Source organism: Sciurus carolinensis, chromosome 17 (assembly GCF_902686445.1).
Source record: "Sciurus carolinensis chromosome 17, mSciCar1.2, whole genome shotgun sequence".
NCBI classification, from domain to species: Eukaryota; Metazoa; Chordata; class Mammalia; order Rodentia; family Sciuridae; genus Sciurus; species Sciurus carolinensis.
Window position 1 is genome coordinate 49,486,358 of NC_062229.1, and position 24,019 is coordinate 49,510,376.

General features: G+C 33.3%; 1 protein-coding gene across 1 annotated transcript in view; it reads left to right on the forward strand.

Annotated features, from left to right (window-relative positions):
• Positions 1–24,019, forward strand: part of Tbc1d5 (TBC1 domain family member 5) — a 536,784-nt gene that overhangs the window by 302,376 nt on the left and 210,389 nt on the right. Inside the window, 4 exon segments of the mRNA XM_047531151.1 lie at positions 8,307–8,415; positions 9,840–9,929; positions 10,031–10,105; positions 11,232–11,299. Of these exon segments, the coding sequence (XP_047387107.1) occupies positions 8,307–8,415; positions 9,840–9,929; positions 10,031–10,105; positions 11,232–11,299 (342 nt within the window).

The following is a 24,019-nucleotide window of genomic DNA, read 5'->3' on the forward strand; positions in this document are numbered from 1 at the left end:
ATCCTCCTCCTGCAGTTTACCTTTTTCTCCTCCACGTGGGATGTGGCAGAGAGGACCCCACACTTATTATACATCATGGCCATAATTTCTGCAGTTTGAGGTACCACAGCAAAACTAGCATGAATTTAATTTTCCTTCACAGATTCACAGATAAAAGATTCATTCTTATAGTAGACCAATTTCAGCATATGATTTTTTACATTTACCTCTTTACTTAAAGGAAGCATTTTGTATCTTCTTGGCATATCCAGGTTGCCCAAATTATTACTCTTGAACTTTGCGGTTAATATTAGATAAAGTAAGTGTTTCTTGCACATAAACATGACACCAAGACATTTGGTCTGGTAACAGGAATAGTTACTACATAACTCATGGGTGTGTAGCATATTCAGCATAGATATGCTGGAAAGAGGGATTACCCATGTTTGGGGCAGGGTGGATTAGGATCATGCATTTCCTTAATCATAATGTTATACAATTTGAAATTTAAGAATTATTTATTTTTAGAGTTTTCAATTTAATATTTTCAGGCTGCTAGTGGACTAGGATTACTGAAACCTTGAAAAGCAAAACTACAAATGTGGGGGAGGGACTATACAACCTTAAATTGGTGATTATGATAGCCTGACAAAAATAGGCACGAAAGAAATGTCACTAAAAATGAAATGGGGAACTATAAAAACAAAGTAGTTTGTTATTTAATGTAAGTGGAAATAGGTTTGCATTTTCCAAATGTATACCACAGGTGGACAACAGTTACTTTTAAGTCTTGGAAATATATTGGTACTTGCAACATCACATATGTGACATACATTTCATCACACCAGTTAATTCAGGTATTATTGTGTTTAAGCATGCTTTTGAAAATACATAGCTTTTTTCCTTCTAAATTATGCTGATTGAGATCCCTATTCCACATAACCCAAAGTCTGAAATGCTTCAAAATCTAAAACATTTTGGAGCAGTGATCACGCCAAAAAGTTTCAGATTTTGGAGCATTTTGAGTTTATTTTCAGATTGAGATACTCAACTGGTAAAGTCCATGCAAATAGTCCAAATCAAAAACAGCAGCAGCAGCAACAACAACAACAAAAAAATCTGCAAAATCTGAAATCCTTTTGTTCTCAAGTGTTTCACATATTAATCTACAATTGAGAGCAATTTTTTTAGTAGCATTCATGTAGGGACGTTTCCTTACCTTTACAGAGGTCCATATGAAATTGTTTCCACCAGTACTTTAATCCAAATAAATTTAAAGTACATCATTTACTTTAAACTAAAGTTAATTTTATTACCCAACCCATGTGTCTTCTTTTAAGATATCCTTTCTGGGTTCTTTTAGCCAGTTTGTTACTTGAGTATGGTTATGTTTGACTTAACGATATGAATCTTAGGTCTAATTCTTTCCTGCGTTGACTATTTTTGGTAACTACTAAAAGTTACTACACTGTCATACATAAAGATCCGCTTTCCTAACTTTCACATGTGTATATATGAGAAGAAGGAGGTGGAAGAGATGGAAGGCAGAGGTGATGATCGTGTCAAAAAACACCCACAGGGAAGGGCAATAAGACAAGAAAGAGCAAGTATTTTATTTATATCCAGTAATTCTTTTTATTAGCACCATTCATTTAGAATAATTATATACTGTATTACAATATCTTTTATGGAATTACCTTGATTTATTTAGCCACATATATTAATTTTTAATGATTATTTGTTTTCATCCCCCAGTTACACTATGAGTATCATGTGTATATTTATCTTTTCATTCCTTGATTCTTTATAATTGTTACTTTAACAGTTGAATGCATATATGAGTTGATATCCTTAAAATACTTTGAGCTTTGCTGTCCCAAACAAGGAACCATTAGCTACATGTGGTGATTTAAATTAATTATAAATCTGTAGTTCTTTGCCTGTGTTAGCCATATTTCACTGATTTAGTAGCAATAGGTGATTAATATTAGTCAGGTATAGAACATTTCTGGCACCTCATAAAGTTCTCCTGGATGTTGCTGCTCTAGAGGTTGTTAAATGAATGAAAGATTCAGTTAAAATACAGTCCATTTTGATCTTTTCAAGAGAAAGTACTTATTTCAAACATACATGTATTTCTATTTATATAATACCTTGTAAATCAACTCACTCTTGGAAAACATGCTTTAAGAGATAGGTTTAGGTTTTAATCAGTACATCAGATTTTACTAAATAAATGCCTATTTCTAAATTCCTGGAAAATAATTTGTTCTTGATTCTGAAGGGTTTTCTTTATTGCATTGGTTACATTCCAGTTGTGTGGCAAATTATGTTTTAAAAGTTAGCTATCAAACCCTTGGCCAGTTACCACAAATATCAAGGTAAATGGGGGTTGAGAGTGAGAAGAAGATGAAGATGTGGCAAGAGAAGTCTCAAAGAAGGGCATTTCCCCCCTACTTATTAGTTGTATGAGAAACACCAGTAAACCAGGGAGTATAAAATTATTCAGGCTATTTCATAGAGATATTCTGATATAGAATCCTTTTCTTGCCTCATTTCTAAATGCTGATTCTTTGATTAGTAATTTAATGACTTTTGTTATGTGGTTAATATTTTATAAATTAAAGAAGTTTTTATAAAATTAAAATGCTAATGATACAGCTTTCCTTGATTCCATTTCTGAAAGAATGATTTTTTGAGTTTACCTATTTTATATGACCTTCAATTTAAAGGCTTTTAAAACACTGTATTTTGAAGAAAATAATACATTTTTAAGAGAGTGTTATATCTATCTTCAAATGTATTTAACTGAGTTCTTTGTGCCCATGTAGATATTAAGATGGAAGCTTAAGATTTCCCAATTCAAAATTAATTCAAACCTGAACAAAAACATTATATTAAATCAATTTTAGCAAACTTCCATGCAGTGAACTGTTCTTTGCCTTTGTTTCAGTGGCACCTCACCATGTGAGAACATATTTTACCTAGATGTATGAAGAAATTCATTTTAAGCTTGTGGGTAATTGTGCATTCTGTTTTTATATGTATAAGTGATATGCCCCGACGTTTCATTATGAAGAGGAAAAAAGCTTTAAATAAAAGTAAGTTTTCAAAAATTCCTGATACAGGAAGCAAAAAAGCCAGTACAATTTCTAATTGCCTTTTAGAGACTCTGAGTTCCCTCATTACCTGTGATTTAAGCTAAAAATGAGGTAATTATAGATAACATCGGTGTTTATCTGGTTGATCTTGGCACCTGCAGTCCTAATGTTGTAGCTTACCCATATCTGGTGCCACACTTTACAGTCTGATGCTGACATACCTAATTTACACTGCTCATATTTTCATTGATTTTAAGCTAGATGTTCCTTGTTCTATTTGAATAGTATTTTCAAAATCATAGCTTTAAAATTTTATCAGGCAGAATACTGGAATTAAGGTACAGTCCTTTCACGTATTTTTCACTAATATATTTCTGTATAGATTGGAAACATTTTAAAAATTTGTCTTCTATTCCTTTGCATTTGATAAAACAAATATGATCAAAATTAATATGGCAGTTTTCCAAATACTGGCATGTGGGGTACTTCGGAATTATAATTATATAAACCTTTTTGTATCAAGTTCGGCTTTCTTACTTTGTGCTTCCTCAGCTTCACATATTCTACCCATTAACTGTGATTTAATTCTGCTTGAAAGTCATCTGCATCCTGTCCTGGCTTTTTGTTGTTGTTGTTCTGTTATCTCTCTATTCAGATCTCAGTAAGGAGGTCAGGTTGGCTGGCAGATCTTGTAAACTACATGGGCATTTTTGAGGGATCATTCTGCCCAATGCCCTCTCACCATACCTCCCAGGAACTAGAAGCATGTTTCCTCCCCATCTCTCTTCTCCTACCCTCTGTGACTCGGGCTTCTTCTTAATGATCATCCTTTCCCTTATTCACCCAGGAAATTCATTATCAGAAGCCAAAGTAGCTCTCTTTCACCATGTACTGGAGACCTTCAGTACGAAACTATATGTAGTCTCTAACTTTTTCCCATTACTGTAGTTGTTTGGTTTCTTAAGTTACCCCCATAGAGATGTTATCTCCATCGAAATGACGCCTAGAAATAGGATAGAAACCGTCATACAAAGTATAAAATATAATTTTCTATAGTGCATTGCCATTTGGAACAATAATTAAAAGTTTTCTAGACCTAAATTAGTACATAATTTATTAATTTATACATCATTTAGGTTACAAAACTATTTAAACAATTAAACTTAGAAGGTGCTAACTAGTTTCATATCAATTTTATTTGAATTTTTGGGAAATATTAGATTAAAATATATAATTGGAAATATCTCTTTATAATCATCAGCTGTATTTATTCAGTGCATATTCAAATTAATTTTCATATTTTAAAAAAAGCCCATATTGCAAGAGACTTAAATACCTAAATTTTATTAGAGGGAAGGCATCAATTGCTGCTGCAAAAGTTGATTTCATTTTTTAGAAATGATTGCTACACTCATGGCTGCTTTTAATCAGTCATAATGTTTTTTTTCTGAGCACAGAGGTAGGCTTAAAGAACTTCTCAACAGTCCTTCTCAATTGCTAATCCATTGACCTGACATGAGAAAAGAAATGTACCCATCCCTGCCCCTCCTTGATAGGATGCTGATTGTTTTCAGGGACCCAGTGCCTGCATGGTAGAATAATTGCCACTAGGTGGCACTAGTGCTACTTTTAAAAGGGAGTCCTTAAAGGCCCAGGTGTCTTATCTATTCATCACTTAGGCTTCTGCACCCAAAGTGTATAAGGTTTTTTAACTGCTCACTGTAGTAGTTGTTGACTTATCTTCCCAGTTCAACAGTTGAAAACTTGTCTTTTGTCCTCAGACTTAATGTTTAAAATTTAAAATTGGGGAGAAGAAAACAAGAAAACATTTCTACCCCACCTCATTGCCAAGGTCATTTTTGTGTGCTTTCCCTAAATCTCATTCCTTTTTTCTCTTGAGAGTAATTTTTACGAACCATAATTTCCTCATTCATAAAGAAGAATCAAAAATAAAACTCTAAGAGGGTTCTTGTAGTGGTTAGAAGTGGTTTACCTGAAATATATCATAAATGGACTTTTTAGCATTTTAATGATATTGTCAGAGAAAATATATATGTTAGTATAAGACAAAGTGTAGCAACTACCTTTCCTTTATTTTTGCTAATTAAACTGAAAAATTTTAGCACCAAATCGTCACTTTTCCCTGTTCTTTTGCCTTGTCTTCCTCAGGTTTTGGAGCAGACCCATCATTCATATTTCTGATTGTAAAAAGTTTCATTTTGATCCAGCTCCCCTAGAAGCAATGCAGTTTTCAACATTTTCCCTCTGCAGTTGTCCTCTCATAGCTTAATTCTTGGGGATAGAGTTGCATCACCTGTGGTGCTGAGTTTTAATTTTTAAACCTAAAAATAATTATCCCTTCAATATACTACCAGCGTGGATCTTATTACTATTTGTTTACACATCTATCTGTCCATTCACTTAACTTCATGGTTTTAAAAAAAAAATCTATGTGCTAAATACATATTAGGTACTTCATATTTTATGTACTTTGTATCAGTTTATTAATGAAACACTAGTCCATTGAAGAGAAAGACAATAGATTATCTTATGGCCTTTGTGTGCCTGTTAGGACTCAGCTTGTGCTGTTAATGCCCTAATTAGAGAACTGTAAGTACCCATGAATAAATTTAAATGATTGTAAATTTCAGAGATAATGTTTCTAATTCAGATACCTCAGTCTCTCTTTTCTCTGTACCAACACTGTAATCAAGGTACAAGGTCTTATTTAAGCTAACAAATAATTATCCTTCATTACCTAAGTAGTATGTAACTTGACCTTAAAAACCTGTTTCTTTTGACAAGATGGTGATAAATCTAGCGACCAGCTGTGCTTGTACTTTCACAATTTCTTGGTACCTGTGAATAGAGGCTGATTTTGGAAGAAGCTGGATGAGTATTGCTTCATATTTCTTTCTCTTACTGGGAATTATTGGTGTTTTCCAGCTATGGAAATGCCTGGTTCCTTTTGAGTTCAGAATACATTTGAAATCTGTAGGGGTTTTTTTGTTGTTGTTTTTTTTTTTTTTTGAGAGCACAAACTACTTAAACATGCATAAGGTTCTGAAATGTACTCCTCTAATGTTCTTAGTTACTTGTTGCTTATCTCTGAATAAAAGTAAAAACTGGATAAAAACCAAACTTCAGTAATAGAAGATGTGGGTATATGTGTGAAATTATGTGGAAGTAGAAAATATTTAAAACATCATTGGTAATACAAATGGGTTAAAGTTTAAAAAAAAAAAACAAAAAATTCAGTATTTCTTTGATCTGTGAGTGACCAAGAATTAAGAAAGCAATGGGCTGATCAATAAGAGAAAGTAATTTTAGATCTAAATTGTATATACATTAAAAAAGCCTTGTTGTGTTGAAAATCAAGTCAACCAGTTTAAAATTATATATATATGTATATATATGCATGACAAAGGTATGATGTCTTACATGTATTGAAAGCTCCTCTTGGATCAATAATAAAGCATCTAAAATAAAATCAGTATTATAATTATTACTAGCAATACTTTTTAAAAATGATGTGTACTATGTACTCTTCTGAGGGTGTTTCATGTATTCTTTTAATCTTCATAATTTTTTGAGGGGGATGCTATTATTATTTCATCAATAAAGAAACTAAGGCTCAGGGAGGTTAAGTAACTTGTTCATGCAAGCAGACTGTAAGCTAGTAAATAATTTATGGTTTCTGACTATATGTCTGACTTTTTCATCCCAGGATTGTAATTCTCATGCCTATGCTCTTAACTACTATGCTATTCTGCTTAACATGGACAAAGTTTTAATAAAGAAGAAATAACATGACCCAAATGTTTGAAAATATTTTAGTTTCACTAATAACACAAATGCAAATTAAAATATTTTTCTTATTAATAGAGTGAGGAAAAAGAAATTTTTTGGAGTGGAGATAAAGTTACATTTCTCTTAGCATTGTACAGGAGCTTGTGTCCCAAGCCTCTATTGGAAGAAGAAATGGTGTAGTGGGATCAGTTTTACAGGCTGAATGTTCTGATGGAAGTAGGGAATGTGGCGTTGTCTTTGGTCACTCTTGTGGAACTTTGTGGAGAAGATGCATCTTGCCTTGTGGTCAGATTTTTGAACTTTGGATGTACAGCTAGTTGTGTTCATGATTGTCAGCATAGTATGCAACTTTTTTTTTTTTTTTTTAAAGGAGAAGGGTCTAGTCAGTGACAACTGTGCATATAAATAAAACTGAGAGTTTTAATGACTTTTTAGGAAATTTCTCTTGAGAGAATGCCCCCAGGGTTTCAGCTTTGATAGTAAATTTTAAATTTTAAGTTAATTTTATTGTGGCATCATGGAATTCAAAAGTAATTTCATGAAACTGATCTCAGTAGCCTCAACTGTTGACAAATGATTCTTAGTGTTTAGTTAGGTGCAAGATGCTGGGAATATAGGTCTAATTCCTTTATTCAAACTCAGTAAATGGTTTGGGACAATTAATTTCCAATTGTTTCCCAGTAGAGCAGATTTACTTGTATATTAATGAGGCACAGGTGTTAGGCCCCTGGTGCCTGCATGCCTGGGAGGCATATTTCAGTTGTTTATCTACTCAGCCATAGGTACTGCAAGGTACTCAAGCTTGCCTTTAACAGTTTTTACAGTGAGGCTTTTTAATTTTTTGATGTTTTCTTCAAATTTGCCTGCACCTGTTAAAATTTTAAAACTGATCATGTAGAAAGAAGTTGCAGAGATTTCAATAGTAAATAGTACCAACAGTTAAAGAAAGTAGTTTTCTATTATACTTAAATGCCCAGCTTAACATTAAAGAGAAACCAGTTTGTTCAAACAGATATTTCATGTGAGAAGCTGGTGTAATCAACAGTACATTTTTTCCGTTTATTTTCAGAGCAGGTATATCTGTCAGTGACTCAAGCAGTCATATATTGTTATTAATATTCATTTTTTCTTGTTTAGTCACTGAACTGCACTACCAACATTTTAGATGAAATGGAATAGCCTCCATAGACATTATGAATTTCTGAAGCTGGCATAATTATAGCTATCTACATATTCATTAAATCTACAGAAGAACTGTGTCCAAAAAGACAGCCATGCGTTCAGAAACAAACTAAATATATACATTTTAAAAGTTGCATTTCTTAGACTTATTTAAAATTATTTTCCTGTAGCACTCCTCTTCAAGCAGAAGAATTGTAACAAAAGGATTCCCATGCTTTGCTTTCTTTCATATAGGAAAGAATGGGAAGAACTATTTGTAAACAACAATTACTTGGCAACAATAAGGCAGAAAGGGATTAATGGGCAGCTGAGAAGCAGCAGGTTCCGCAGCATTTGCTGGAAGGTAAGAAGAAAATATTTATTTACAGTTTGTGGTTGCAATATATCAACACAGTACCTGATGCCCTGGAAGATTACCCATGCAGGGAATCACTGAATTTTCCAAGAGACTTCACTTCAGTTTTTTGGCCATCCATGTTTATTTTTCATAAGACATTTACTAGTAAGCTTGAACCACCTTAGTCCTGAATAATTGTTGAGGGAATCATTTGAAATGACTATCTTTTCATCTCTTTTGATGGTATAAATTTCAGAGCAACATCTTTGCATTACATAGAGGCTTTTATAGAAATTCTTGAAGCTAAGCAGAAGTAGGGGAGGTGGGTAATCTTCCTGTTTGTGTTGTATCAATCACCCTCAGTTAGTCACCCTCCCTTTTTTCTTCATAAACAGAAAATATTTTTCCTGTTTCTTTTGCTAGAAACAAAGAATCAAGGGTAGCAAGCAGAATTGGAAGGTAACTGGGTCAGTCTCCTTCAATGGAAAGGTCATTGGTTACCAGAACTAGTCATCATAACCCACAGTTATCTTCTTAATTGCTTTGAAGAAGTGTCCTTTTTCTTCAAAATGAATTAATTTAGGTTCATATGTGATTTAAAAGTGACTTCTATCAAAAGTTTTTAGGGTTATCTGCATAAATCCAGCATATTCAATCTGTGCAAGCAGACCGTAAGAAACACATGATATATCAGACAGTTTTAGATTTAATAATTTAGATTTAATAATTAAAATACATTTTTCTTCTGTTAGATGCACACAGAAGACCTGCTGCTAGAATATTTGTATACAGATATTTGTGCCCTACCTCTAATCCCTGTTGTTTAACTTTTAGTAGCCTTCATCTGCTAAAAATAAACCTAAATCCAATTTTATTTTAATGTTGCATTAAATTAAATTAAATCAAATTTGTCTTTTTAAGAATGCTTATTTCCATAAGCTGATTGCCATTTGTAAATTATATTTTTTGCTGTGAATGATTTGCTTCTTGCACTGTATCCTCCTTTCTCAGACTGTTCTTACTGTTCTTCTCTGCTTTGTTTTAAAGTAAAATCTTGAGCCTAGAAATTACTAATCAGAATTGTACCTTGTAATAGCTCCCTGCCAATCCCAGGAAGATTAGAATGTACAATGGGAATTATAATTGAATGTCGATGATTTTTCATTTTTAATATGAATATAGAAGGAGACTTGATTCTATTTCATGGTGCAGCTTTTGAGATCTACTTTTGCTTTTGATTACTCAATTTTTAAATTTTCTAATTGTATGTTTCTTAAATAATCCCAAGTATAGATTACTTGAAATTATAATAATAATATGAATATAATATAGCATTAATGGGATATTGATTTCAATTTGCAGGTTGTTCTGTTTGACCTGGTTTCACATTGTATTTCTTATGATTCTTACGAATTTTTTTTTCTTGACAGCTGTTTCTTTGTGTTATTCCTCAAGATAAAAGTCAATGGATAAGTAGAATTAAAGAGTTAAGAGTATGGTATAGCAACATTAAAGAAGTAGTAAGTAAATAGTAAATATAATTATTGTAATTGTCTTTTTTTTTAATACTTTAAAGGCCAGTTAGGCTCTGATCTTTCTATGTGTTTTTGTTCTTTACCAGCATATCACAAACCCCAGGAAGGTTGTTGGCCAACAAGATTTGATGATCAACAATCCTCTTTCACAGGATGAAGGGGTAAAGTTCACTTATTCTTATATCAACCATTTTTACCTAAAAGAGTATGCATATGTGACTGTTTAAAAGTCACCTTGATGATAGTGTATTTCATGCCAAGCATTTTCTTTATGCCACATACTATGCTACTAAAACCTAATGGAAATAATTCTGTTATATACATACATTGTTACAGGAAGTTTGTAATTTAATTCAGTGGAATGCCACTATAGAAAAGTCCTAGCAGTCTGTAAGAAGTAAGAGTAAAGTAGAAGAGCATATGCTTAAGAACTGGACTGTTTTATCAAGATGGGAGTAGAGAGGCTTAGGAGAGTCTTCTTTCCTGTAGGGAGAAGTGTCCACTTGGCAGAACTAACTCCCAGGAAGGAGGAAGTATCACTTTCTAGTGAGTGTCTGAAGAAGTTTTAAAAAGACCATGAAAAGGAATCAGGCCGACCTCTACTCATATTCCAGTGAAGACTAAGAATGATTATTATTTTAAAGACATTTTATAACTTCTTTAATTATTGCTGTTCTTATTCCTGTCTAGTTAGTTACGAATAGGGAAAAAATATTCCCATTTACTACATAATGTTAGCATATCTTTTTCCTGATACATGTAATTAGTATGTTAGTCTTTGGTATCACACCATGAAATGTTAAATATTTTTTAAAACTTTCTCTAAGTTTACATTTTAAAACTGCATAAAAGCCTATTTGATTATAAAATGAGGCTTTGTGGAAAATATTGTATATCTCTCTTAGTGCATTGGAACTTCTGGTGAGGTTCAAGCTGGGACCAGTTGATCAATGGATACTGCTTTAATCCATGCATTTTTTATTATTTTTATGGATAGTAGTAGGATAGTATACAGCAGTGAAAATAGTCACTCACTTTATAGAGATAATATATATCTTTAAAATATGTAAAATAGTATCAGACTGGAAAAATAGATGTTAGGATAAGGATGTGTTTTAAGATTGAAATAGATTTTAATAAAAATTACCTCAATCTCAGGTTTCCTACCAAGAAACCTGAAATCACAATTTGGAGAATAAATTTAATCACTTAAAATATTAAATTGAAGTTGTAAAAGTCAAGCAAAAGTATGGGATTATTTTAATTAGCTTGTTCTCCTTATTTCAGAGTCTTTGGAATAAATTCTTCCAAGATAAAGAACTACGATCAATGATTGAACAAGATGTTAGAAGAACGTATGTAAAACTATATTACTTTCAATAATTCCAATCAGTATTACTAATTTTAGTAAAATGTAAATCCATAGAGGAGCCATAATTGAATGCATATTTTACTTGAATGAAAAGCAAAGCTTTTTGACCAAACTTTAATAAGTATTATTCTCTGCATTCCTTTTAAAAAGCATATGTTTTTAACATTGATCTTATAATTATAAATTTTATCAGGTTTACATGACTTCAAATGAATTGTTGGTCATTGATAAAACTGGTTAAATACTATTTTAATATGGTTATATTATGTAGTAATTATATTGGTATTAGTAGAAAAACTTGCCCTTTGCTTTATACATTCAAATTCATTTCTTACCAAATTACTTTTTTTGGTTTTTTTTTTGTTTTTTTTTTTTGTGGTGCTGGGGATCGAACCCAGGGTGTTGTGCTTGCAAGGCAAGCACTCTACCAACTGAGCTATCTCCCCAGCCCACCAAATTACTTTTAAAATGACCACTATCTTATCTGTCTTATTCTCTCTTTCTCTTGAAACTATTGAGGTTTGCAAGCCTCTTAATCTACTTAGTATTTATAATGTGAAAGAGCAGTTTCTTATTTAGCACATAATAAATGTCCATAACTTTTATATAGTGGACCTTATCTTTCTGAGTCATGTGATGGGAAGTACACGGAACTTGTGTCTTGGACCCTAGGGTGAGTTATAGCTATGTTTACTGTAATAATGGGCAGATTACTTTCAGCATCTTTTCCCCTCAGTTTCCTTTTCTGTAAAATGGGAATAGTCTTGTAATCACAGTGGTTTTGTAGATTAATGAGTACAGGTTGAGTATTCCTTATCTGAAATGCTTGAAACCAACACAGTTTCAGATTTCTGATTTTTTTCAGATTTGAAATAAATATTTGCATAGCATTTACTGATTGATCGCCACCAATCTGAAAATTCAAAATCCGGAATGCTCCAAAATCTGAAACTTCTTGAGCATCATGTCAGCATCCAGAAAGTTTAGATCTTGGAATATTTTAGATTTTGGATTTTGAATTAAGGATGCTCAACCAGCACATGTAGTAATAGCATTAATTTATATGAAAATCCTAAATAAAATCATTGGTATTTGGGATCATCCCAGTATGTGAAGAGCCATGAAAATCTCTGATGGCTTCCTCCAAGTTCTTCTGTAGTTTTGCCTGTGTACTCCACTGCTAGTTCAACTCCCACTAAATCTATTATAATGTCAAACTCTCTCTGACTTTCAAGATCATCTTTTTCCTGATCCCAAACACTGAATAAGCAGATGACTGGACTGCATTTAAGTTTCACTACATATTTAACAGATGAAAGTTTCTATTTTAAAATGAAAATATTTAGGAGGAATCATGGATTCAGAATTCATCAAAACCATATCGAACTTACTGCAGGGTGAGAAGTCATTTTGATTAACACTCAAAGGTGTTAGGTGACAGTGCTTGATTTCTCTAGGAAGTAGAACACTGTTGTATTAACATATGGGGCATTATTATTAATATTCAGATAAAACAAGGAATTGCCTAATGAATCTAGGTGATTAAGAATCTAGGTGATCAATAGCCATAAAACAGGCCTCAAAATGTGCAGTAAATATTACTAATCAAGCAGTAGAGGTATCTCTTCCAGAGTGCCAGGCAATTATTTTTAAAAAATTGATAGCTTCAAATCCATCTGTCTGTTGAGCAGGATTATAATCCATCTTTCCACAGTTATGAAGTGGAAATGGTGTGAATGTGGCTGTTGTGCAACCACCCACTCAGAGGCTATAGGGACCAGATTAATTAAAACAGGAGAGGAAAATAAAATAAAACCTGGATAGCCAAACCAAATAGGAGCTTTTTCATCATTTTGGTTGGTTACTTCAAACATTTCTGCTTTGCTATGTAAAATACTGAAAGCCATATTCTTTTAACTATTTTGTTTATCTTCTGGGTATTTTTCTTGTTAAAATACAATACACACACACACACATACATGTAGTACTAATTTTTTTGAAAATAATTTATCTCCACTACTATATCTTAATTAACATGGCAAGATTGAAATTCAAGGAAAGCAACTAGGAGAACCTATATTTCATAGTATAAATGGGAGAGATTCCATATCTCCTCCCCTTGAAAGCTTTACCGTGGTTCCCTCTACATTTAGAAGTTTCCATACCCTTTCTAAATATGGTGCAAAGAACTTAGCCTATAAGGTAATTAGGTTAGTCTCATTTAAAGCTACTGAATTGCTTAATTACAAAACCTGAATAACTTGAATAATTTTACTACCTTGCACCTTTACAAGGCATTCTGTGGCCTGAAGTCCATTTCCCCCACATCCAGTCTGTAAAGCATCTCATAATACAAGAAAAAACATACACAACTCAGAGATGGTTATATAGAATTACTTGTTCACTAGCATCTCCAGTAAGATTTTTATTATTTTTTAAAAACATGTATTTATGGTCTACTGTGTTCCAGGCTTTCCTTTTGCATTGGAGGGGATTAGTGTAGTGAATAATACAGACCAGGTTCTGCAATCACAGGATGTACGTTCCCCTGTGGTGGGAGGGAGTGAGACATGAAGCATATATAGATAAAGAGGACAGTTGTTGAGTGATCATTGCTCTGAAAAAATAAAGCAGGCTAATAGGATAGTTAGAGGGACAGTAGCTACAGAGATGGCCACTTTAGGAACAGTTGTCACAACTGGCATCTCTGAGAAGATGACATTTGAGCTGAGTTGTGAAAAATATTTTAAAGCCATCTACATCAAAGATCTAAGGGAAGAACACCCCAGGCAGAGGGAACAACTAATACAGTCCCTCAATGAAAATGAGCTTAGTGATGACAGAAATGAAAAGGAAGATATAACTAGAACCAACTTATATAAAGAGGGAAATCTGAGAAGAGGGCAAAGGCCAGTCTTTTCAGCCATAGTAGGAAGTTTGGATTTTATTCCAATTGCAAATGGAAAACTGTTGGAAGATATTGAGCAGAGCTGTTATATCTAAAAAGATAATTCTGATCAGTGTGCAGTTGTTGAAAGTGGATGTAAGAACGGAACCTGGAAAACGAGCCAGCATAGGCTATCACAGTGCTTCAAATTAAGTAATATTAGTGACTTCGACTAAAGATATAGTGGTAAAGGCAGAAGAAGATTGATTGGGGATATGTATTTTTAAATATAAATTAGGGGGTCGTTATATGTAGTTTTCTCAAATTCATCTGCTCTGTTCCATTTGTGCAGCTGTGTTTCAGATACTTATTACCTACAGTCTTGTACTTGTTTAATTGCTCTCTTTGGATCTAGTGTCTTTCCACTTCTAATCTAGTCCATGTGCTGTAGACAGTCACCCTTCTCAAAGCAAATGAATAATTGTACTACTTGCCTAATCCAAGGTTTCTATGATTTCCTGTAGCCTATAGAGTGAATGAATTTACACAGCCTCCCATGAACTTTCAGACCACATTATCTGGCATTACTTCCATCAACAAGTTTGTTTCCATTTTCCATGCTGTCCTCTACTGGAGTACTGCTTCCCTCCACTGTTCTCTGTTGGAATTCTGAGAGCTCGCTCTTTTTTTTTTTTTTTTTTTTTTTTTTGCACAAAGGTGATTTTATTTGTCTAGGCCACAAGGAGCAATAAACATATCAATCATGATTTCTCTGTAAATATTTGTCATTTGGGATATAAAGCATAACTCAAACCTTGTCTGTCAGTTCTCATAAGTAAGGGAAATGGGTGAAAATTATCTTTTTTCATGCTGATTCTGAACTCGAAGTACCTCAACTTGCAGAAGATTCAGTTTGTAAACACAGTTTTTTTTTTTTTTTTTTTTTTTTTTACATAGGGCAATGATGTTTATTTTTTTTTCCCTCCCCCCCACCCCTCCCACCCCTCCCACCCCTCTTTTCCCTCTATACAGTCCTTCTTTCCTTCATTCTTACCGCTCTTGAGAGCTCGCTCTTTAAGGCCTGACTTTATCACCACCACGTCTCTGATGAGTTTTCTAGTCTTTTCAGTTTGTTATAATCTGTGCCTATTCTATGTTCTGTATAATATTCTTAAAACTTTTTAATGACATTATTTAATCGTTGAGTCTTACATTTATTTAGGTCCACTTGACAGTTCATTCAGTATATTTATCTTAATTGCCCAAGGCACCAGGGATTGGAAATACCTACTTAAATATTTATATACCCATAAGAAGTTAAAAGTTTAATAGAGGAAGAGGGAGCAAGGGTATAGTGCAGCATAGCTGGTGCCATAGTAGCAGCACTATTTAGAAGAAAGAGCTCTGGAATTAGCTCAGGTCTTACTTTTCCACCTAATGGCAAGCCCCTGGAAGTTTTGGCCCTACTCTGATTTTTGTCTTACTGTATGTAGCCAAGTTGATGCTTAATAAATGATCTCTAGTTGTGAAACTTACCGGTGACAATCAGTGTTGTTGAATTCTAGTTACAATAACGGTTTTCCAGTCTTTAGAGACATAAGCACCCTTTAAAAAATACTTCTGTTATCAGCCTTCTAGTCTAAGTTTAAACAAGAAAATTTGCTCTTGTGAGCTGTGTTTTTGCCATCATTATTGAATTTATTTGATCTGGATATGTCACTGTATTAAATATTACCTTCCTCTTTAACTAATTTTAATATTCTCTTATGTCACTAACCCTGTTTTGCCTCAAAGGATTTTTCATTCATTTCAGTTAGTTGCTCTTAGCTCAACCTAATGAAGTTGTTACTATTCCCATTTTTGTTACTGAAAAACTTATAATCAAAAAATAAAACAAGGAACTTCAAGTTTATAGCACTTCTAAATTATATCTTACATTGCCTATTTCAAGAGCTGTATCATTAATACTGAATTTCAGTATTATTTAAAATGAAGGAAAATAATGAGTTTAGGGTGAAATATCATTTCCATAGTAGATGCCAAAGAAGTGTTATTTGGTCTATCAAGACCAAATCAAGGTCTATTCTAAAAAATATAATATAGCATCTATACCATCATTTGCAGATTAACATATTTATAAGCTATTGCCAAATAGTCTTATCTTAAAATGTGTCCTCCCTCTCTCTTGAGGAAATGATTAACATTCTTTAACTTGTTTTTATCCTTGTCAATTAACTTTGGCCATATTTAAAAATTTATCTAATTGCCTAATGGATGTGCTAGACATTATCTTCAATTTTTAGTCTTTTGTATTTCTAGATATTGTAGTAAACATTTCCAGTAGATTATTTCTTTCTTGACTCTTCATGTTGTGCTCAGATTTTTTTTTTAAACAAAAATTGAAACTCACTTATTTTAATGCTTTCTTTTGTTCATAGTTTATATGTTGGTTAAGTTTCAAACAAGATTTAAGCAAGCTTTGTGTGCTCACTTATTTGCTACTTTATTAACTAACTTTCTTTATTAATTAAATAATACTTATTTAATTATTAATTAAATACTTATTTAGCAATTATTAGTAATTGCTAAAATTCTTTTTAAAACTATAGATTTGTGCTATCTGGTTTTGTTGGACTCTAGGTACGTTTTCTGTTTAAACCTAAGATTAGATAAAATTAAATATTCAGTGTTCACTCACAGTAGTGACATTCAAGTGCTAAAAACTACTGAATTGGACAATGCATATATAGAACATTTCTATCATTACAGAATGTTCTATTGGACAGAAATGTATTCATTTTTGTATTTTTACATAATATATGATGTGAATTTCTACATTTTATTTTTTGTTCATGCTGAACATTTCGATGTGGCATATACTAAATAGTTACTTCCATTTCCTTTCTTTCCCATTGAAAAAACTCCATGTATTCTTACAGTATATGTGTCTTATTTAAGATTTTGGTAAAAAGTAGTTTTTTAATTTTTAAAAAATATTTTAGTTGTAGATGGACACAGTACCTTTGTTTTATTTTTATTTATTTTTATGTGGTGCTTAAGATAGAACCCAGTGCCTTCTGCGTGCCAGGCAAGTGCTGTACCACTGAGCTATAACCCCAGCACCTAAAATGTAGTTCTTATGTTATATTGTAGTCTACAGCTGATAACTAGACCATTTTTGAAATTAAAAAAAAAAATTAACAATATACAAAAGTGTTTTTACAGAGATAATTTTTTTGAATTAATGTAAAGACCATCTCCCACCTCCCCCTCAGTTCCAATTTGGGCAAAAATACTACTAGTACATTGGTCCTTTGACTCTCACACTTTACAGAGTTAATATGTCCTAAATGTTGAAATCTTTACACAGTTTCTTCCAAGCCCATATTTTATTTAAATAAAAAACAAATTCCTCAGGGAAAGGAGGATTTTACAAGCAATTTTAGAGCAGAATTGATTTTGGTGTGTGTTAATGCAGACAATCTGCCCAGTGTTAAAATGTTAAGGAGAAAAAAAAAATACAAGCTGCCATATTCGTGTGATCACACCAAAATAGCAGCTTGTATTTATATTTTCAGTCTCCTTGAGGTGGACTGCAGGCATACATGAATGAGTGGATGTACTTGGTGTTGTGTTGTGATTTTATTTAATGCAGGCAAAGTACATGCTTGTGCATGCAAGACCAGCCCTCACATATGCACTTGTTCACAGCCGAGAAAGTGAAAACTACAACACAAGCCGCTCTCTAAGAGTTGTCAGCAACCTATGTGTGTGTTTCTTAAATATTAAAGAGGGGGAAAAACAGATTTTCAGGAATACGAGAAACAGTTCTATCCAATGGCCTACAGTCCTTCCTCATTTCATATTTAAGATAAAAGCAAAAGAATCGTGATTGTTGCATATATATATTTAGAAATATGTGTTTTCCTGTGCTGCTCTTGTTTTAAAGTATTTATTTCCCATTTGTTTCATATATGCATGCAAATTCTTAGCATGCATTTATTCTGAGTTTTTTAAAAACACTTTTTTTTTTTTTTAGTATTTGAATGAAAATATAGGTTTATGTGCTACAGAACATGTAGTTATAGTGTTTAGATTAGCATCCTCATGCTCTTAGTTTTGGGAATGTCGAAACAATAGTACGTGGAGGGTAGCACAAGTAACCATAAGCTGCTGACCTTCAGATTTTTGCTTTTGAGATCCTCTTTATTTTAAATAAGCCAAGTTAATTAAAGCAGTATTCACAGTTGTGGGTTCACATGATTATGAGAAAGTTTAAAAGTAAATTCTGGTCGGTGAAAAATTCCCAGTAGCCATAGCCTGTTTGTTAGTTTAACAGTCTGCAGAACATTCAAGCAGATTTGTAATTGAAGCTACTTTGATAGTTCAGTGGAAATGCTTTAAATTTCTTTAAATTTTTTTTTGTTTTAATGACTGATAACTGTAAAATAAAGTCTGTATTTCCAGTTATGACTATTCTTGCACTTAAAGTGTGTGGTAGTGGAATGTGTGGGTACATACACAGATATACACACGCACATGCGTGCGCTCACAGAGAAAAACATGCACACACCCACATGTACAGCATATATTTTTTCCTAATTTTTCATGTTTACAATAGAAGTAGAAAGATGATTTTTTTGAGGAGAGAAGGCAGTAGAATTGAAGGTTTTATTGTGTGAGTTAAGGCTTTATAGAATCAAAAGAACTTTAGATGTAAACTTCTGCTTACAGAGTGTGACACTTCAGTTACTGCTGCCTCCTAAACTCCAACCTTACCTTCACTTTCCCAAACTATCCTATCTTCCCAGTGCTTCTGCTTAATCTTCTCAACTCTATGGTGATTTCAAACTCTCACCTTCTTTGTTAGACTCTTGGGAGATTTTTCTGCTGTTCTCTTGGGCTGGATCCTATCTTTGTCATCACCACAGATTCCTACTTTGTTTCTTTGACTTTAAAAAATCAATATTCACCCCCACTTTAAGTCTTCTGAGAGCTTTGTGTCCTTTTCTTCATTAATTGCAAAAATAAAGACAAATTGTTTTTGCTCAGGCTTTCCTGGTACTTCATTTTTCTACCCCAACTCCTACAGATCTTACACTTAGTTTTCCTTTTCCTTAATTTATTCATTTGTAGGTTTGTAGGTATATTTGTTCATTTAATATCTATTACTTGAGAAATTACTCTGTCTACTACTGTTGTAGAAGTCAAAGATTCTAGTAGACTGCCTCTTCTCTTTTTCCCATCTTGTGTATATTTTATTAAAATTGTCTAAAATTTCCATTTGTTCTCCTAGAGTTTGAGTTGTAAGTTCTTAAATATCTTGATATTTTTTCCATAGTAGCATTTGTATCATTGGTAGTCATCTAGTTAAATGTTATTCTTGAAGGTGAAAAGTTGAAACAAAAGGATATACTTGAGTAAGCAAATGTAGCTTGTTGATAGCTCAAATGGAAATGGTCTTTTCACCACACTAATTTATGCAGATGTTGTTTGACTGGATTTAAAACTTCCTCAGTTCAAAAAAACATTTATTGACTCCTTCAGTGTGCAGATGGGACAGAAACATAAATGGATGTGTGTCTCATATCTTATTCAGAAAGAGATGGAGGCTAAGTATATAGGTTTCTGCCCTCTGGATTCATATATTCTAATGCAGTAATTTTCAGTTTGTGGAGTACTTATATTTGGGACCAATGAATTCTTTGATGTGAGAGGTTATGTACAATTAAGCCTGACCTCTTCCTGCTGGAGGTTATCTGAGGCACACTTTTTAAATCTTTGTCAAAGCCTTTGTCTGAGAGAAGGGCCCCTGAGGCATTATCTCAGAGCTTCCTGAGATTCTAACTTGGGGTTTTATAGTCTAACCCCTGGTTTCATCTTTAATCGTGTCTTTCCGTCTGTGTCTTAGATTTGAGTTTGCCCAAAAGCATCATCTTAATGTTAGCACCATTTGATGACTGGAAAGACTGAGAATGAGAAAAAGTTTTTTTTCAGACATAGCAAGTTCTAGCTCTTTTATGCTTACCAGTTCTTCCTTTTTGCTTTTCTTTCATTCCGCTCTAAGTAACAAGAATAAATCTGTTGGTACCTTCAACACTCTACCTGAATATTTCCTTAGCTAGATCACCCAACTTATTAGGTACATTTTCTGTTTTTCATAAAACTAGAGACTACCATATTGTCAGACTTTTCTCCACTGGGTAATAAGGGACATTTTTCTTCCATTTCTCCTGTTTTCCTCATTTCCTTTGAAGCCCTCTTTGGCAGCCCACTCTTGAACCTTTCCTAACTAACTGTTTCATACCCTTTAGCCCTTCACTGATAAGTCTCTTGAAGGTCCTTCTGGCTTCTACCCATGTCCCATATACATCTCTACTATGTATTTTAGTTGTTTTTAATATTATCTCAGTTTTAGATTTTAAGACATCTATTAATTGTCTTTTGCTACATGAATAAAACAACCAGAACAATGACTTAGAACAATAATCATTTATTTTATAGTTGCTGCAGATCAGTCGTTTGCAAGCAGCTTAGCTAAGAAGTTCTGGCTTAGGAGTCTTATGAGATTTCAGTCAGGTTTCTCCTAGTGCTGCAGACCATTGTTAACTTGATTAGGACTGCAGGATTCATTCTGATTGCTGTTCATGTGTATCTCTCCATGGGACTGCAGAGGACATTTTCTACAGAACAAGGGATTCAAGAGAGAAAGGGAACCAGGTGTCCTTTTCATGCATTATGTTAGCACAGAAGGGAGGTGTATCAAAGAATATACAGGTGTATTTTAAAACCACCACCATCTACATATAGCCTCCTGGTCTTCCCAGTGATCTTCTCCATTCTGACTAGCTGGAAGGGGAGAAGTGTATGGGGACTGCCAAGAATGAGGTGGAGAAGATTTTGTGTTCACACATAATTTCCACTTTAATTCCATCGATTAGCGCAGAGCCAGGGCTAACTGAAAAGGAAGCTGGGAAACTAAATCTTCTGTATGAGTCTGGAAAGAACACAAACCATGCCTACTCAAATAAAGAGAATGATTAAATCTTCCACACAGGAAGAAAAAGAATTTGATGTTTCTGCTTACATTCTGTATCAAATTATTGTTCTTATGATTTGGCTTAATTTTTAAGTTTTCCTTTAATAAAACAATGAACTATAGTAAGGTATTATAGTTATTTTGGTGTTTGATAGTATATTAGGGAGTTTTCATCAGCTCATTTTAAATTTTGGTTGAGTACTTGTTTTGATTTTCTGGTTTTGAAATGCAGGCATGACATCAGTTATTGTTCCTTCAAGTCCTTCTGTGCTTCTTTGTCCCACTGCACCATTATAAACCCTCACCAAGGGCTTTATTTTTTCCCTTGGGGCATCTTATTGAATACTTGCATCTTCAGTAATTCATCTGGGTCCAATGCTTTGTCTGTTTTAATACTTCTAATTACCTAATTATGTACTATAATGCAATGACAAAGCCCTTTATCATTTCACTCTTTTTTAACCCTTTTCTTACTTAGAAATATTCTCTCTTTCTCTTTGTTGTCTGAGAAATTCTTCATTACAGATAACCTAGATAATTTCCTGGCTTTCCTTATCTGTATTATGATAGACCTCATCAGGTATCTGGGTTCCTGGTTTGGGGGACTCGAAAGTTGGTGTTTAGTTGCTCTTCATTCCATTCTTCCTCATTCTTTCCACCACACTGCAGTAACATGAGAAGATATCCAAAAGGCAAATAGAATAGTCTATTTGTCATAAACTACTTTTGTGACAGAAGTAGTGGCAATTCTTATCATTAATAGATCTTAGTGTAATCAGTCCACAAGTATCTGTAAACCAGATGTAATGAAAATGAACACAAATTTTTGAACTATGGTGAACTGTATTTCAGAATAACTAAAAATTGATGGAGGAAATGTTTGTTTTTGTAAGTATTAAAGAAAGAGAAATAGTCTTACCATTTTATGACCTCTAATGAATTAATAAGCCTAAGAAATGATCATCAGTGGTTGCTAGCATCACAGAGAAAGCTACCTCCTGATGGAAGCATACAGCACTAACTGCTCTGGTTATCTTTTGCTGCAGTGTTTACCAGCTAGAGCTTTAAAGAATAACAGACTTCGTGTTGATGAATCTACAACTTGGGCAGGGTTCAGCAGGGCAGCTCATAACTGTCCCCTCTCTGGGGCACCCTGAAGCCTAGGAGAAGCCAGATGACTGGAGCTCCTAGGCTTCCATGACCATGACTGGCTGTTGAAGCTGGCTCTGACTTGAGACTTCTGGAGCTGTGACTGGAACATTCCACTTGCCTGTCGCATAAGCTATTTGCTATGGGGCAAAGCTTGGCTTCCTCACAGCATGGTGGATTGGTTCAGATAGAGAGAGAGCAAGCCAGATAAAACCTGTATCACAGCATCACTTTAGCTGCATTTAGTTTGTGAAAAACTGATCCCTAAGGACGGAGGTTAGACTCTTGTACCTTCAAAAGGAAGGCGAGTCAAAGAATTGGTGAACCTATTTTCAAACCATCATACCCATCTACAAAGAATCTCTTTGAAAAGTTGAACTCTCTAGACTTAGTCACCAACTAATAGGAAATGCAGGGGAAGAGTGATACATTAAATACCACAGTGGAGATATGATAAATAAAATTCAGAACATGGGAAGATTCTACAGGTTAAAGTACCTGGTTTCTTTAATGAATACATTGCAAGAAAAAGAGAAAAGGACATATCTATCAAATGAAGGAATCTTAAGAGACAAATTAACAAATTGCAGTTTACTGATGGGTATTTCTTAGAACTTGAATAAAGTGTTACAATGTCTTGGAAAATCACAGCAATTCGAACATTGACTGGATGTTTGATTAAGTTAACAGATTATTTTTATTAGTGTTATAATACCATGATTTTTTATGATTTAATACTATGATTGCTTATCTTTCAGAGATAAACATTTTCACATTTATAGATATGATGTCTGGGATTATCTTCAAGATAAGGAGTAATAGGAAGAACACACACACACACACACATACACACACACATACACATATATAAACTAATTAAGGATTAAGATAGATGGTGGCTCTATTGGGATTAATGCTGCTCTTTTCTCTGCTTTTTAAATGTTCGAAGTTTCTCATTGAAAAATTTTCGAAACCTGTATTGAAGACACTATTGTCTAACCCTTATGATTAAGATATAAAGCAAAGATTATACACTATACTTTTGTGATATCTCATTACTTTTTCTGTACCACAGATTTTTTTAGTAGATTGGATAATTATATTTTAATACATTTATGGTCTTAATTATAATTTGCATCTCCTTAATGTAGAGTGATACAGAACATTTTTCATTTATCTGTTAGCCATTATGTCTTTTGAGAAATGTCTTTTTCTTAATTGGATTGTTTTCTTTCATAGAGTTGTTAGAATTCCTTACACATTTTGGATATCAATCCCTTTTCAGATGTATGGCTTTCACATATTTTCTTCCACTCCATAGGTTGTCTCTACATTCTCTTGTTTCATTTGTTGGGCAGAAGCTTTTAATTTAATTTTTAAAATTTTTATTTATTTTTATATTTTTAAATCTTATTTATTTGTTCATTTAGTTAGTAAGTACTGGAATTAAACTCTGGGCCTTGTGCATGCTAAGTGCACTCTACCACTAAGTTATACCCCAAACCTCAGAAGATTTTCCCCTGTAACTATTTTAGGTTTTGTTCCTTGTGTTTCCTGGGTCAAATTAAGAAAATCATTGTCCAAACCAATGTAGTTTCTTCCCGTTTTTTCTTCTAGTAGTTTTACAG